Source organism: Macaca nemestrina, chromosome 3 (assembly GCF_043159975.1).
Source record: "Macaca nemestrina isolate mMacNem1 chromosome 3, mMacNem.hap1, whole genome shotgun sequence".
Taxonomy (NCBI): Eukaryota; Metazoa; Chordata; class Mammalia; order Primates; family Cercopithecidae; genus Macaca; species Macaca nemestrina.
In genome coordinates this window covers 134,188,512-134,206,665 of record NC_092127.1, presented here as the reverse complement: position 1 = coordinate 134,206,665, position 18,154 = coordinate 134,188,512, and the positions used below count along the sequence as shown (strand labels likewise).

Sequence of the window (18,154 nt, the reverse complement as noted above, 5' to 3'; positions counted from 1 at the left end):
ATACTGCACGTACTAAGCACAATTTCTATCAGCCTCTCCTTGTGATTGTCTAAAGTAGTTCCGTATCTGAGACTCTTCGGCCACTATTCGAGAATGAGTAAATTCTAAAATGTGTAACAAATATTTCCAATTTTTGTTGGTTAGCCATAGGGATGCTTAAATTTATGTGAAATAAATATATATATATACACACACACACACACACACACACATATAAAATAAAATGCTTCTTCAAAAAAAGACTAACAATTCTAATGTAGCTAATTTTGCTCTTGATGTCAGAAAAAAATCAAAGTGACATAGAACATTGATGGGGGTAGGAGGGATGATGTTCCTGCTGGGGAAGCTGTAATACCTAACAGTCGCCACAAAGAGGTGAACACATCACACTCAAGCCACTTTTATTTCTGACACATGCCTCCATTTCTTTTGCAATGTGCATGTTTCTATTCCTTGTGATTCTTGTGTATAAATGTACCATAAAGTAAAAAAATAAAACTAAGAGAAGGATCATTTCATAGCTTTGATTCATTTTTTAAACATCTTCCATTTTTCTTGTCCTTTCATTTGTAATTTGGTGGGTAGTGGGGGTGGGGCCGCTGGAAGGAAAGAAAAGTAAGAAGGGAAAAGAGAAGTATAGTTCAACCATAGAAAACTAGTTAGAATTCCTGCAGTAGTTACTTTTTAATCTGGGTAAAGCATGTGTCTAGCTTGAAAGAAAGCTACCACAAAGGGACCATCCCTGGCCTCATCCCCACCCCTCAGCTAGGCTTAGCTAAATGTTTTTTCTAATGTGGTTCTAATGTCAAAGTGAAGGACACTTTTGCCTTGGTGCTTAGGTCCATTCTCTGTGAATTTATGATTACAGATATCATCAAATCTACAACAAAATAAAATCAGAAGGTGTCAGTAACACAGAATGGCATGGGTTGTGGGTAGAAAAATAGCTTTAGATATGAAGATGTTTTTTAAACAGTTATTCTTTGTCGAAAAGGAAATAATACATATAAAGAAGGCTATTAAGTTGATTTTGGGCCAATTTCAAAGTCATAAAAATATATCTTTTGAAATTTGCCATTTTCCTTATGATAATGCAACACCTCATTAAAAATCTTCCAGTATGGGAACTTTGATGAAACTTGACAGAATTATTGGGTTAGAGGATACTTTTTATTGGATTTAGTTCATGAGTCACAGGAGGTCAGTTTTTAAAAATTCATCACAAAATAATCATTTCTTGTAATAGAAATTTCTCAAAGGAGGAAAGAGAAGATGCATTTTAAGAAGATGGAACTCCATCTTAAGTTAAACCAGTATAATTTACATAATAATAATAGGTAGATATTTTTACAAAGCAAGACAGGAATAATTAAAACATAAACAGCACAAAGCATACCAGGCTTACAGGCATATCAAGAATTGCCAAATGATAAAATTATGCAAAGGAAATTTTATAGATAACCAATCATACCCAGAAAGCACAAAAGTAAATTATAAATAAGATTACCATACATGAAATCAAGTATTGCTCCTACAAGCCGATGGAATAATTGAGATAAAATCAAAATAGCAGATAACATATTCAGACCATGTCACCAAATTTTTCAAATTCTGGTGAACACAGTTCTACTCTTTCTCACTTATACCTCCCTTTGATGTGCTGATAGTATTTGAATATTCCCAGAAGAGTCAACGAGAAAGGGTAAATTTTAAAATAAGGGTAGAGAGTAGTTATGCAACCAGAATTAGGTAGGACAGTGAGATCTTCTAGCAGAGTAATGGTCACCATGTGTGTGTGTGTGTGCGCGCGCGCGTGTGTGTGTGTGCGCACACATGTGAATGTACAACCCAGAATGAGATCCTGATTAAGAGCATGGGCACACAAGTCAGACAGGCCTACTTTCAAATTCTGGCCCTACCACTTCTGTAACATTAAGAAAATTATTAACTTTTCTTATCCTCAGTATTCTCACTCAAAGAGGGTATGATAAAGACTATATCACATAAAATATGTAGTCCAGGGCCTGGTTCTGAATAGATGATAAATGATAAAGGGGTTATTAATGTCATAATCGTCACGAGGACCTGACTGGCAAGTTGAGAAGCCTGCAATTGCCCAGCAGAACTCTCTTTGGTCCTCAGTGGTCAGGGTGGAAAATGGCAGGAGTAAAGACCAAAAAAATGGTTGCAAAGGTCAGACTCAAAGCCCTGGTTTTATTTAAGTTCTATTACATTGCCCTTTCAGCAATGACAACTATATTCAGAAACATGTTATTCAAATAATATCCTAATTCCCTTAAATCTTGACAATCTAAGCTGATAAGGAAGTACTGACTTGCAATCTGGTTTCTAGTTACTGAAGAAACTGGAATGAGGTATGATGAGGAGTTTGTGAAAATGCTGTATTTATCTGCACATGAGAGGATTAGAAGTTGGATCAAAGAAGCTGGAGAAGATCATCTCATGGAAAATGAAAGTGAATGAGTTCTTTGAGAGCAAGTACTATGTTTTCTTTTAAATGGTTGTAAACCCTGAGGGTTATGAGATTGGCTTTCATGTCAGAACTGCCTGAATTCACATTTTCACTCTATTATTTATGAACTTTGTGACCTGGTAAGTCATTAATAAATTTTCTTATCTGTAAAATAGAGACAATTTTTTTGTAGGTGTCATTCATTGAAGGACTAAATTTTAAAAATCTGTGCTGAGCCCTTAATCAAATGCCAAGCTCAATAAATGGCAGCTACTATCATCATCATCATCATCACCATCACCATCATCTCCACCATTTTGCTTTATTTCCCTGGCACTGAACAAACAGACATATTGTGGCATATTGTAGAAGCTCAACAAACATTTTCCAAATACAAATTAAATGCTCTCCTGATTTTAGAACACTAAACAAATATTAAATATAAATTTGACTACTCCTAATTAACTTGAAATAAACTATTTCAAGCAAGGGCAACAAAAGTAGCAGTGAACTTCACTTGATTCTTATTTCTTCAGACTTGCCAGAAAAATGGGAAAAGTAAGTGCAAGGAAGTGCCTTTCATCTTTTTGATGCTCTTTAGCCTCCTCTGGTTTCCCCATACAGAATATTCACTTACCAGGCAATATTTCTGTTGCAGAAACACAGAACTAAGCTGTTTAACCAGCTATGGACGCCAGTTATTCTTGCTTCCCAACAGTTCAGTACCAAATCAGCTGTTACATTCAGTGCTTTGAGGCATGTATGACTGTTGCTGGCTAGGGTCAATGGGGTATCCTCGTGAACCTAAAATTGTAATTCCTTACATTCTTCTCCATAAAAGAGCTCGGCAAAGAGATCAAAATAAAAAATGAAAAACTTCATGTTCAAAGTAAGCTTGCATAAACAGGCAGGGGAAACAACTTGCTACACTGCTTAATGCATGAAAGAAAATTACTAGGATCATCTGAGACCATCAAACTTGTGAGGGAGGTATGGAGTTTGCAGAAATGGTGTTGAGCCATTTCATTTTAAAAAGTAAAAGTAACACATTTCTCTTTTCCCATTCATTTGATCTGCCCTTTCAAAGACAGACTCTTAAGTAAAATTATTCTCTTAAGTTGTCCTCTAGTTCTCTTAAAAAACACATAGTCACAAAGGGGAGGAAGAAAGGTTCCCTACTCCAGCATAACCCCTGACACCACTTTCTGTGTGAATTCTACGGTTAATTGTTAATCTTGACTCTTACTTAGTCATAACTTAGGTTTTAGTTAAACTGTACCCTCAATATCTGCTTCTTCCTGTATTGACTTTTCAAATGAGCTAACAAGGGATTTGTGATAAACGCACATAACTTACCAAACCCTCAATGGTACATGATCTGAAAGTAGCTGACTTTATCAGGAGTTGTGATTCCAGAAGGAATAGCCTAACTTACTGAAGGAATCACAACTGGGAATCCTTATTTTATTCTTGTTGTTTTTAAGTATAGGTTTTGTACAGTATGCTATAAACTATGTTGCCAAAACAATTTCATTTCCCACCTTTTGGGGAAAACCTTGCTTAACAAAAACGTTTGCTGGACTGCATTTTTCATTTATTCTTACAATGTCTCTTTGGGTTAACGCAAAATTGCCAGGTGGAAATAGTCACAATCATGGACACTAGCAGCTGAATGAGGGTGAGCCCAGGTATGGGTTAATTAAGGAAGGTCAAAGGAAAAGAAAGCTCCTGCTCACTGATCTTTTACAGCTCTCTGCCTTGCCTTCTTTCTCTGCATTCTAATCTGTTTCTGTAAATACTAAGGCACTTTGCCTATCAGGGGTGAAAAGAATCATTGTAAAGAACAAAAGAACTTTCAGCTTTAACTCCTCTGCAGCCATATTTGGGTGCAGGGTGAGAAAATGGTCAGGAAGAGGCGTTGTTGAAAATGTAAGTCTTGCATCTCTCCTAAAAATAGTAATTTTACAGTATCTGTTCTCTGTGTCCTCTTGGAATCATCCATGATTACTCAACTGTCAGATTCTCTAGGAATAAAGCCAATCTGCTATAACGTATACACACAAAAGGAACTTTTAAACACATCTGACTTTTTTGAATTACGATTTTATACTGTATTAATGAAAAGAAATACTATAAAAATAAAAGAAAAATGGTGGACGTGATGAGTAAATTAGAACTGATGAAAAGATTTCTGCCCATTTCTCCCTCACCAGTGACTGAGCACAAAGAGAGCTCATAAAAGAAACTCTGCAGCTGCTCGAAGTGAGCCCACCTTCAAGGAACCCACAGGGAAAATTCATTTTTAGGAGAGCCTCTCACAACATGGGTTCATAATTGTCTGCAATGAACTCTCTAAAAATGATCTCACTAGATGAGGTTCCATTGCTTAAAAGGTCACGCTGTCATTAGGCTTTCCACCAGCTGATGTGCTGGTGCCTATAGGATAACGGAGGAACATAAAGCATTTGGCAGCAGATTCGATGCTGTGAAAGTCACCACACCTTCACACCTATCCCATAACTTGCTTTGCACTGGCAAAGGTGACAAAAGGTTTCCCTCTGTCCCTGCAGAACATAAGCTCTGTACTCTTTTAAGGCCCTCTGTACCTAGTCAGAAACAACCTTTCTGAGGTTATTTTTAATCTTAACGTCTTGTGTAAGATGAGATACATATTCCTCATGAATCCAGTCAGAAATTAATTCAACCAGTTAATTGACATTGTGGAAACCAAGGAAAAAAGATGAATAATTACATATTTTAACTGTTTAACAAGTATTTTGTGCACACAGTCTAAACCCCCTGAAGGCCATCTTAGTCTTATTTATAGGTCAAAGATATTACAGTTCCACTTCCCTCAACTTCATCTGATTGGCAACGGACGTAAAATTTGCTAATTTTAGAGAAACAGAGGGCTTTTGCTTTTCACTTTTTGTACTTCTATATTGTTTGAATTCTTCAGAAGATTGTGCTGCTCCACTACTTATGTAATTAAATGAACATTTTAAAAGTCTTTAAAATTAAAATTGTTTAAAAATAAACATTTTAAGAGAAAATTTGTTAGGATATCATTAGCAGTGGTTGTTTATAGCTGTTAGGTCCACGGGTGACTTTCATGCTTTGTACTGTGGTACAAAGCATAAGATACAAATTATCAATAATTCACAAGCATGTTTATATGATTGAAAAAAATAAAATGTTTGCATCACAGAAGAAAACTGGAAGCTTCATGAAGAGGTATACACTAACTTTCATTAGTTTTTTTTCCTACTTCTTAATAGGTTTTCACATACAGTTTCCATTTATCTATCTAGGCAGATATCCAACCCATTAATAAACCTATATATTGACTCCTAATTTTCTAAACAAGCTATATCATAGAATTTTTCTTCTTCAAAAGTTCATTTCTAAAGCTTTCTAATTATGAGTCAGTAATTTTACTCTGATTCACCTTTGTGAATTATGAGGTCATCTGATTCAAATAAAATAGAAACAAAGTAATAATTAACAATAGTCGAAAAATTTCAAAATGGTCATCCTGCATCACTCATGTTATTTAGGAGTCTAATGAGGGAAGAGGGACAAGATTTGGATACAAGCAAATGGAAGGTGATAGAAGAAAGAATGTATAAAAGATAAGGAGAATAAAAAATATCTGTGTGGAGGAGGGGGAGAAGATCAGTCTAATTCAATTGCATGAAACTGTTTTCACAGATCAGAAAGTTTGGATATTGTTAATTTAATACAGTTCAATCAAGTAACTGCAAAACTAAGGATAAGGGAGGGGATGAAAGACTGAGAAGGAAATCAAGACAAAAGCTATTTAAAGCCCTCTTTCTACTTGACCCCTGCTTCAGTGTGTTACAGAACTGATGAGAATCTTGCAAGTATCTCATAAGGAATTTCACTCTTCACATGTCCAATTATATGTCAGTGTTCTGAGAAGAAGGAAGAGATGAATGTTTCACATATTTACCTTCAAGATGGGAGCCATAAAGACTGACAGACCAGTCAGAATAAACACAAGGGTTCCAGTGACTCTTTGTTCCCTGAAACCAAATCAAAAGATTACCAATCTACCTCTTGTCTTCATAAACATGCGCTTGTCTTTTCACCTTCAAAAAAAAACAACTACACATTGACAAAATCAGTGTTTGGCTAAAGCAACAAAGGTGTTGGTATCATGTAATTAGTATCTCAAGGATGGTGTATAAACTCAACATAACTATTAAAAAAAATCTTAAAGTGATTGCAATATGTGATTTGAATTCATGAAGAAAGAAGTAATCCTGTTAAATCTTTTGCTCCTTTTAGAATCAAGAAAGAAAAATCACTTGCTCTTGGTCCATCAGTTACTGGCCTCTTTGAAGACCTTATTTTTTAAAGCAATTTATCCTCTTGTGTAATTACCCTTACACCTTCTTTCATAGGAGACAGATATTACATTGTCCCATATTCTAATTAACAAACAGCTCAAGGAAATTTCATTAGCACAATAAATCACATCAGTCTAATTTCCAAATCTACAACAACAAAAGTACTTTTCAACAAATATAATTCCCATCCTACACCCCCTCTCCCACCCCCCAAAAAAGAATCACCCACTGTTTTGGCGTGGGAAACGATGGCTCTGTCATGTGAGCTACCCAAGCACTTATGAGCAGAGTTTGCAGTAAAAAGTGCTCAGCAGAGTATACAAACCTTCTACTCCTGCCCTTCACAGCTACCCAAATTGACCAGTTGGAGGTTAAAGTTGTTCAGTGTTTATGGGGACAGAAAATGAATTGGAAAATAACAATACCTTTCCCTTTACAGAATCTTAAAAGTCATAAGCAGACTCAAGAGTTTTAGGGCCTTCACACATGACTGTGATACAGTAAACACTGCAGCACCAAAATCACCTGCATGTTGAGGAAAAAAAGTACTCTGGTTGTGTTTTTATGTTGCAACATTTAGCCTTTTGGAAATCCATGAAAATGATATATCATGAGGAGTAAACTAAAAAAAAATCACTGAAACCTCTGATGAAAATTTAGTCCTTTCTGGAACAAAAAAATATAGGAATAAATTAATCATCACAAGCCCTGTCTCCTCCAAATCTGCCCATTTCCTTAAGATTGCCACATGGATGTGTGCACAGCGTGTTCTGGGGAGTCATTTTCCTCTGAGTTAACACACCTCACTCCTAGAAACTTTGGTTGTTCTCCAGGCGCAGAAGTCTCTGTCTCCATCTTCAAACTGTCGATGTGAGCAATGGAGATGACTGTAGCAGCTACGTACCACGGAAGAGCCATGAGGGAGCATATCACCATGAGGATGGCCACCCAAAAGAGATCCAAGTGATACCCTGCTCCTTTCTGTAGAAAGAGATAACAAAACCATGTGAAGACAAGACTCATATTCGCTATCTAGTCATATTTCCAGAGGGGAATTAAGATGACCAAAGGAAACCGACTTACTTTGCTTGGTAAGTCAAACTCCTTGAAGCAAGGGACTTTATCTTCTAGCAATTAAACATACAGCTGCCTCTTACAGCTGCTGTGTTAGAGACCTTCTCTACTATAGCGTTGAATAATTGTCTAAGACTTAAGTCAAAGATACACTTATTATTTGTTTATTCCTAACCTCTCTGTATACAATTTTCTAATCAGAACAATGGAGATATATATGCCCACTCCACAGAGGAATTAAGACCATTCACTGAAGTAACAGAGGCAAAGCATCTTGTAGCAATTTAAACCGCAGTTGTTAATGTCATAGGTGCTTGATAAACGGTGACAGCGGCAGTAGTGGTACTGGCTGTTGTTGTTAAGATAAACATAATAAGCACCTTGAAAGCAGGCACCCTGCCTTCTCTGCTGGACAGCACTGAGTAGTATGCTGTTCATCAACTTACGTAAGTATCCGAAAGCAAGATTGAGAAGGTATGTAGGCCATTTCTCAGCTTTCATAATATATGAAAGTAAATGTTTAACAATCTATTATATGTCATCATTAAGGTAATAAACACTCCCCTAATCAGAATAGGCCGATTTCAAACATTGCCCAATGGTCACAATAACATTCACTGACTGGAAGAGCAGACAATGTAACAAAAGGTCTAGCTTTTTTACTCATGAAATAAATATTGTTAAATGTGTCCGCAATGTTATTCTATGGTTCTATTTCTTTGCTCTATTTATGAAGAAATCAAATACTTGATACCCCTACGGAGCCTGAGAAAATAGAGCAGTTCATTGTCACAGCATGGAAGCAGCAGTGCCAAGAGCCAGAACATGACCAATCCAAGGAATAAAGAGGCTGGTTTTAAAAAATGAGGATGTGATTTACACTAGGAACCTGGTGACTGTTATCATTCAGATCTTGTTACAGTTCGTCACAACACTGCTCTCCTCTCACTGAAATGCCAAGATTTCACCCCTGGCTCGCACACATGGATCTAATCATGTTCTGAGAACTCATCACAGGCAAGCAGAGCTGGTACAAGAAAGAAAAGCATATATTCACCTAGCCCAGGCTTGGCTAAATACAAAAATCTACTTGGGATTATGAATATAGGTTAATATATATTCATAAAATCAGTTATTTTCAGGAAGGTATAATAGCTTGAATTGAGAGTGGTGTAAGGCAGAGGGAAGGAGGGCAGAGGTGGGATGAGCTGAAATAAATTTGTTCAATAATGACTAATGCAGTGAATACCATGATATATCTGAGATTTCAGTCATTCATTCTTTCAATGAATATTGACTGACAACTTAGTACCATGCTGGTGACACATCTGTGAATAAAACAGACAAAAAATCTTGCCCTCATGGAGTTTCCATTCCACTGAGGGAGACAACAATGAATACCATAAAAAAGTAAAATATGCAGCATCTCACATAGTAATAAGTACTATGGAGAACTATCAGAACCTAGGCTTGTAGGATGAGTGTAATGGGAAACCACTGGAGGGTTTGAAATGGAGGAGGGTCACGGTTTGCTTATGTTCTAAACACACTGGCTGCTGTGTTAGGTAAATAGGGAAAGGATAGTACGACTACATAACCATTGGAAGAAATTGTGATGATTAGAACCAGAGTGGTGGCAGTGAAGACGGTAAGAAGTGGTTGGGTTCTGGCTATACCTTAAGGTGGAGCCTACAGCATTTTCTCCCTCCTGTCTGTTTGTGTGTCTGGAACCTCACTATGGAGCATTCATGATCTGGCCTCTGTTCACATCTGCAGCCTCATCTTTCATCTCTCTCCAGATTGGATCCTGTGCTACCACCACTTTCAACCACCTGCAATGCCTCATATGTGTTTCTTTCACTGATACCTTTTGTGTGCTTGCCCACATAGCCTCCTCTACCCAGAATAACCTCTACTCTTTCTTTGTTCTTTCTCTCACTCAGTCCTGTTTATCCTTAAGACTTAAATTAACCCTCACCTTTTCTGGTAGGTTTTCCTGCCTCAACCTAGGTGAGATAAGTAAGTCAAGTTGGGTTAGTTCTCCTCCTTTATGTTTCCCTGTTTTTCATTTTACGCCTTCCTCTATCACAGCCCTCATCACACCAATTCTGAAATTATATATGTATTCATCTGTCTTTGACATTAGAATGTAAGTAACATGAGGACCTGGACTGTATCTTTTTTTCTCTGTATTGTGAATACCTTAGCAGAGTACATGATGCACAGCTGATTCTCAATAAATGTTTATTTTGGACAAATAGCATGCATATACTCCCCTTATTGGCAACTGTAAACTCTTATTTAGCCATGAAAAAAATATAAAACTTTATTGTTAATTCGCAGATATGAGAAACATTTGTGGGGAGGGAAAAAGGAGAAAAACAGTAGAGACATCACAGAATTTTTAAGCCCTCTTTAGACTAAATCACTGAAGTCCATATTAGAAGTACCAGCAGGGTAATAATGAGCAGAATCCACAAATCTTGTTACCAAAAAACCTGTAGTAACCTAAGGATATGCACACTAGCCAAATGAATGGGTCAAAAGAATAGCTTATGTAAAAAAAAGTCACCCATGTTACCCTGAGTCATCTCGATGCTTTCTGGATCTATTTTCACTAAAACAAGTTTGAGTTATATATGTTGAAGACTAGCAAAAAGGGCCCATATGAAAGAGGGTGAAATGAAGATTTTAGATGATGGACTATAAAGGTAACTATATAACCATCAGAATAAACAAAGGTTTGAGATAAAATAATTACAGAGAGACAAGTACTCTGCTCCCCTTGACACCACTGCTTTGAGATCGAGAACATCCTGGCTAACACGGTGAAACCCCATCTCTACTAAAGAAATACAAAAAAAACTAGCCGGGCGAGGTGGCTGGCACCTGTAGTCCCAGCTACTCAGGAGGCTGAGACAGGAGAATGGCGTGAACCCGGGAGGCGGAACTTGCAGTGAGCCAAGATCCAGCCACTGCACTCCAGCCTGGGTGACAGAGCAAGACTCCGTCTCAAAAAAAAAAAAAAGGTCTTCCTTCTCCTCAACCACAGTGGACTTCTTTATGTTCTTAAGGGGAAGGGAAAATGACCAATGTGACCTGAAGGCCCTACCTGGTCTACCTCTACCTCCCCTCCAGCCTCAACTCTCTCATTGCAGCCACACAGGATTATTTCAATCACCTGTTCTCACCAGGTACCTCCTTTTGTAAGGCCTATGCATACACAGTGATTTCTTTGGGTGTCCGAAATAGTCTTCCCACCCAGCCTCATTTAGCTAATTCTTGCTAACATTTTAGGTCTCAATATAAGTGCCATCACATTAGGGAACTCCCTGCACCCTCTCAACACACCATCTCCTTCTCCTTCATGACATCAGCCACATTTGCATGCCACATTCTGCATAATTATGTGAATTGTGCCTCTCTCTCTCATAGTTCCATGAGGACAGGAACCATGTATATTTTTGTTCACCATCAAACTAGCACTTGGCACAGCGTGTACCACAGAGTGGATACTCTAGATAAATGTTTGATGGATAAATGAATAAATGCTAATTCACTCATTCAATGGCACTCTGCTAGACCCTAGAGGTAAAATTATAAATAATACACAGTCCTTCCCTCCAGTGGTTTACTTTAATGGTAGAGCTGGTCAAAACAACACGTGTTTATAAAACCAGTATTAAAGTACGACTGAATTCAGGGTACTGAGAAAGCATCCAGGAGGGGTACCCAACTCAGTACAAAGTCAGGGATGGTTTGCATGGGGGGTAGTATTTAGGTTGAGTTCTAAAATATGAGCCATAACCAGCTCAGAGATAAGAAGTAGGTGAAAAACTATGCAAAGCAAGTTGCCATTCTAAGAAAATGAAATAAATTTGCTGCACATAAGAAGATGGCTAGAGAAGTTAAGAACTTTTATGTTTTGCTAAAGGCTTTGGAATTTTTTATCCCAAGAGCAATGGAAAGTCACTGAAGGGTTTTAGGCAGGCAAGTGATATAATCAGATTTCTATTTAGAAGGATGGCTCTGTTGGGACTATAAATGGTATATTGATAGTGGTCAAGATTAGAGGCAGAGGACAGACACGACAACACTGTCATAATCCAGTCTTGAGAAGATGCAGTTTAAACCAAAGGAACAACATTGAGGAGAGTTTATGGACAACGAGGTCAAAGAGAAAAAAGTGATAAATTTATTTTGTCAAATTTCAACATGCAAGGCTTACCATGTCTAGTAGAGTGTCCGACACACACTAAACTCTGGAGACACATTTGTTGAACAGAATGGTAAAAGCTATGCTTCAAATTCATGTTGCCCCAAACTATTGCCATGAGACCCAAGAAGCAAACGGTTATGTCAGAGAAGTTGTTTCTGCAAAACCACCTATATATGTATAAAAACAAGCCACTTCTAAGACGTCCCTTTGAGTTAAAAGTATCTGAATGACTAGATTTGAATGGAATAAAAATAATATTCAAATACTGGTCCTTTTTATATAAAGAATACTGCAAGAAATATGGAAAACAGTATTTTTCAAAAATAACATATGAAACTTTTTATCTGTTCTGTACTCCTCCTCCCCATTGCCATTACCTTTTTCAGATTCTCATCCTTTCTCTCCTGGATTATGCAGCAGCCTCTTCCCACCCACCTTCCCCTTCCACTCAGCTCCCCCCACCCACCTCCACTCTTGCTCCTCCCCCATCCATCCTCACTGCTGCCAGACTGAGTGTTTCAAATGCAATTCTGACCCATCAAGCCCAAGCTGGATGTTGCTGAATAGGGGAGGCCACAGGCAGATGAGAAGGCCGAAGAATACAAAGACTCCCTTTCCATGCTCCTACATCTAAAACTCTGAGGAGGCCCTCAAGGATTCCAGAATCTCTACCAATCCCTAAATGTGCCTTGCACATTCTGTGCTCCTGCACTTTCCTATGTGTCACTCTTTGAATTGGGATTCTGCTTCTACTCCTTGACATTTGTTTAAAGTCATTCTCTCCTTTCAGTGCTCCATGCAAATTCCCCTTCTTCCTTCACACCATCCAGCAACCAACCCTCAGCCCTCAATGCTGCTCTCACCACAAACGTTCCTGTTTTTCTCTTGTCCCTGACAACCCACTCTCCTCACGAACGAATCTTTTTTAAAAATCAAAATCATTATATGCCACTTCCCTGTTTAAAGTGATTCCTGTTTCACTTAGAATGAAAAACTAAATGCTGTAAAATTATCTTTAAGTTTCTATATCAGAGCCTCCTCCCAGAACTATTTTGCGCCCGTCTCCACTCCCAAGGGACATTTGGCAATGCCTGAAGACATTTTTGGTTGTCACAGCTGGAGGGTGTAAACGCCTCTACTGGTGAGAGACTAGAGATGCTGATAAACAGCCTACAATGCACAGGAAAGCTACCACCAACAAAAAATAATGTCCAACTGTCAATAATGCTGAAGTTCAGAAACTTCGTTCCATGTGACCTGGCCCCATTAACTTTGACCTCATCTAAATGAATTAATTCCCCAAGTTTCAGTCACAATGGCCTATTATATGTTTCTCAATACGCCAAGCTCCTTCCCACCCTGGGCCTTTTGCATTTGCTCGTATCTTTGGATGAGAAATGATTCTTTAATAAATATTCATTGAACACCTATCCTGTGCTAGTAGGCTCTGTGTTAGATAAAACAACAAATAAGACAGAAACTTGCCCTCTTAGAGTTTACAGATCATTAATTGAGGGCAGACATGAAAACAAATAATTTAATGTACATGCAAGGTACAAGGCACAAATAAAGGCATGGTCAATTCCAACCTTGGTGTTGTAATAGACAGGTGGTGAATAGGGAAAATCCATTAAACTCCTTCAGGGCACAGACTGCAATGTAGAACCATTTTTATCTTCAACATCTAACACAAGTGTTCCATACCTAGCAAGCACTCAATAAATGCTCAAAAGGTTAAATATGCCCTTTAAAGTTTAAAAGACTTCTTGTTTCCATGAATACAAACCAAACGGTTGTTCTATTTTCTGAAACTGGAGATTATTTTAAGTACAAGGAGAGAAAGTGAAACTTTATTTCCTTTTGAAATTGTATATGCTTTACTAATACAGAGTAGAAATCGTTTAGGAATAAATCCACAGAAATCAAAATCTATGAAAGAAAAAGACTAGCCTAGCAGCCTACAGTTTACGTGTGGTACATAGTTGATAACAAAGGAGAGGTGAGGAGCAGTACACACTAGGACATGCAGGGACACAGAATAGACATTCATGCTAGGGGCCCACAAAGATCCAGACAATATGCTCATTTATGGGGACATTAAGAGCCATGACATGGTACCTCCCACCAAGGAGCTCAGAATTGAAGAAGGGGACACAGACTTGTACACAAATTATAACGCACTCTGAATAGAGATTCAAAGAGGTTTGGAAACGATAATAAAAAGTACAGATAATGAAGTGTTTAACTATGTCTAGAGTAAATTCACAAAAACTCCCTGCAGTGATGACATCTAAACAGGGCTTTGACCAACATAAGCACACACTTTGAGAAGTGGAGAGTTTACATGTTTTGCAGTTATCATCTCTCGCACACAGAGTAACAACTGAGAGCCATGTCGGCCAAAGAGAATACAATTCTCCAACATGTATTTATTGAGTCTACCATATGAAACAGGTGGGCCACATGAGAGCTGAAAAGAGGAATAAAACTGGTCCTGACCTTGAAAACAAAAAGGGATAAGGTAATTATACAAAATAGATACTGTAAAAGACATATGTGACTTGTGCCACAGAGTAATACAAATATACTAAGAGCAAAAACAAGAGAAATATAAATTACATTAAAGGTGAACGCTACACTGAGAAGTTTTTGTATTTGAATTATCTTAAAGGATGGAGAGGATTTTGAAAAACAGCAATCATTAGGAAGTAGGGAGAAGAGCTTTCTGGCTGGAGTACCTAGCAGAAGAAACCGTCAGGCTTAAGGAAACCTCCACTGTTCATTTGACTAGAGCACTGGCTAGCATTTGAAGAAAGCCATTTTAAATTTAGCTTGTGGTCCTCTGGCAAAAAGAGTCTTAAAACCCAGGCTAGGGCAAATGGAAATTCTTTGAGAGGTAAAGATTTAAAGGGGCCAAAGTGGGAAAGTTTAAAAACACAGGACTGACATACAAGAACAGCACTTTTTAAAAAATGAATGCTTTTGGAATGAAGCAAGGAAGATTGGTTATTAACCCATGGCTAACCCTTTAGAAGAGTGTAGGTACAAAACAAATGGACTAAGTCTATAGGGTTATAAGAGTAGAAACAGAAAGGAAAAATGAAAATAGGGGCAAAAATAGGAATTTGGGAGTTATCAAAAAAGAACACCCTCAAATTAAGGGTTTTACCATAAAAGATATCAGAGCAAATTTGTTGTCACAACCACCTCATATCTATTTCTAGATAGCTATCCTAAATTATTTCTCCCTCCTACACCCAATCTATAACACTCTTGAAATCACTTTCCTTGTGAGAAGTATCCCTGGCTTTGCAGTATGAAGCTCAGAATCTATTCCTGCTTCTGCCAATGACTCAGGGAATGACCTTAAAGAAGTCGTGACCTTGCTGACCCTGGCTTGCTTTTCAGCACTCTGCAGAGCATAACCAACCAAAATAATGGCCAAAGAAAGCCAAGTGCCTTGGCGTTCCTACATCAATACTGAGCTGTTCAGCAGAGTGGAAAGGTGGATCCCATCCCAAGCAGAACAGACAGCCAGAGCTACTTGACCGGAAGCCAAAGCAAATGCCACCCAAAAACATGCTGTTTTTAATATCACAATGCTTCCATCTCTCTCAGTTTCAGCTTTCTCTTTTGAATCAATTTCATAGCAGTTAAGGCCCTTTACAATTTTAGACAGAATCTCCAGTGTTCACATTCCACAGCTCTCCTTTCCTAACAAAATATGAGCAAAACAGTTTTCAGAGTGAGAAGCCTTTGATTCATGATGAAATGGTCACTGGTATCATTAGATTTGTGACAAAAGACTGACACACCTATTCCATAACTCTCATTATTCAAAAGAATGATTTCAAGTGGCAATTCTGAAGGTGATGAAAACTTATTTTTTATATATTCAACTCTTATTTTAAGAGGCAAACCCTAATAAAGCTTGATTTTCTAATGTTTTCTACTGAGAATAAGGGAAAAAAGTTCTGTATTTTATCATTCCTAAACTTCTGAAATTCTAAATTCTGAATTTTATCAATAAGAAAATTCAGTGAGTACAAATTTGTAGGCATTTATTTACCTCCAAAGACACAGAGTAAATCTAGCCAACTGTAGATCGTAATTAAGAATTTGTTTGCAAATTTTTTCAGAATAAAAATGTATTAGTCAACATCCATTTCAAGGCTTTGGTAAACTAAACCAACATCAAAAACCCTCTCAATACAGAACATCTGAAAATGCTCAAAAAGACACAGAAAATATATTTTAGAAACTATGGCTTATCCACTAGAAAGAGGAACAATTGGATACAAAAAACAATAGCCACGTGAAGAAGCAAATCCTTGGAGTCAGCAAGCCCTGGAGCCTGGAACTGCCCTGAGAGACACCGTGCCAATCCTTGGAGGCTTAGGGCCTGAATTAGAATGACCATCTGAACTCTTGGGACAGAGACCAATTCTCGGGCTCTGTGGGAGAGGGCAAAGATGGGAGATACCACCCAAAATAAAACTAGTACACTCTAAACATGGCATACTCAGTTGGCCAATCAAAAAAAAAAAAAAACCCCACAGAGAAAGATAGTGAGAACACATGCCTCTCTCAGCCTTGCCATTGGGTATAATGCCAGAAGAAGGGAAAAGAAAGAAAGAATCTCCCAGGAGAGGGATATTCCTAACCACAAATCTACAATTGGGTTTAGAGCTGGAATTCACATTATCTCCGTGACCTCGAAATTCCTAAGCCAAACTTCTTGTAGCTTAAAGTTATCTGGCCTTTTATAAATTAGTCTTGGGCTTCTCTCTCTCTCTCTGTCTCTCTGTCTCTCTGTCTGTCTCTCTCCTCTCCCTCTCTCTCTCTCTCTATATATATACAATATCAAAATTATATCTCCTCAAGCTTCTAGATCCAATGGCCAATTTAAAGGAAGCACAGAGGACAAAAGAATATGTTTAAATGGGCCAGGCGTGGTGGCTCATGCCTGTAATTCCAGCACTTTGGAAGGTCAAGGAGGGCAGATCACGAGGTCGGGAGTACAAGACCAGCCTGACCAACATGGTGAAACCCTGTCTCTACCAAAAATACAAAAATTAGCTAGCATGGTAGCATGCCCCTGTAATCCCAGCTACTCGGGAGGCTGAGGCAGGAGAATCACTTGAACCCGGGAGGCAGAAGTTGGAGTAAGCCGAGATCACACCACTGCACTCTAGCCTGGGCGACAGAGCGAGACTCCATCTCAAAAAAAAAAAAAAAAAAAAAAAGAATATGCTTAAATGATACCACGGGGAAGCAATCACGAAGATCTAGACTATGGCAAATTTTTTAGTACAAATGTAGCAGATTTTATTTTCCAAAAATGGCTGGAAAATATCTCCTATCTTATATGATTTTCTACAATACGACCTTGCCATTCCCCCATTAAAAAGAAGATTCCCCCCTCATCTCCTTGAATGGAGGCTGCCCCTGTGACTATTTTGACCCATTGACTATGGCAAAGTAAAGAAGTAAAGCTGTGCCAGTTGCAGATATAACCATTTAATGGCCTAGCATCTTTCACTTCTTAATTAAGTCAGCTGCCATGTAACAAGTGCAAATAACCCAACATCACCAGAATGTGAGAAGCTCAATGATCTTAGAATTAAGAAAAGTATCTCAGAGCAGTACAATATCTACTCATGGCAGGAGTGGGCATGGGGGAAAGTCACTTTAATGTAATTTTGCAATTGAATTCACAACTTTTTCTTTCATCATAAGTGAAAACCACTTGGTTTCCTTTGGGAGCACTGATTTCCTGGAGAGATCTGTTCTTTAGTGACAGTCGAGTTTTTTGTTTGTTTTTTTGGTTTTATGTTTTTGTTTTTGCTCTTTTTTTTTTTTTTTTTTTTTTACTCCCCATATTAGAGGGGAGCATACCTCACTTGTTTTCATGCTTCTGTGAACTGCCTTGTACTGAAGCCCAGTTACTCTTCATTCTGCCCTTCCACATCACTAAATATGCTGACCTCCAGGACAGTTACATACTTTCACTTA

The 18,154-nt window shown here is 38.0% G+C and overlaps 1 protein-coding gene across 7 annotated transcripts in view; it reads right to left on the bottom strand.

Moving 5' to 3' along the window:
- The window catches only part of LOC105477324 (solute carrier family 4 member 4), a 504,202-nt gene that overhangs the window by 22,077 nt on the left and 463,971 nt on the right, over window positions 1–18,154 (bottom strand). For all 7 annotated transcript variants that reach the window (XM_011733788.3, XM_011733790.3, XM_011733791.3 and 4 more), the window contains 2 exons: window positions 7,649–7,827; window positions 6,447–6,519 (listed from right to left, as the gene is read on the bottom strand). In XM_011733788.3, the coding sequence (XP_011732090.1) occupies window positions 6,447–6,519; window positions 7,649–7,827 (252 nt within the window). The remainder of the gene's footprint in view (window positions 1–6,446; window positions 6,520–7,648; window positions 7,828–18,154) is intronic.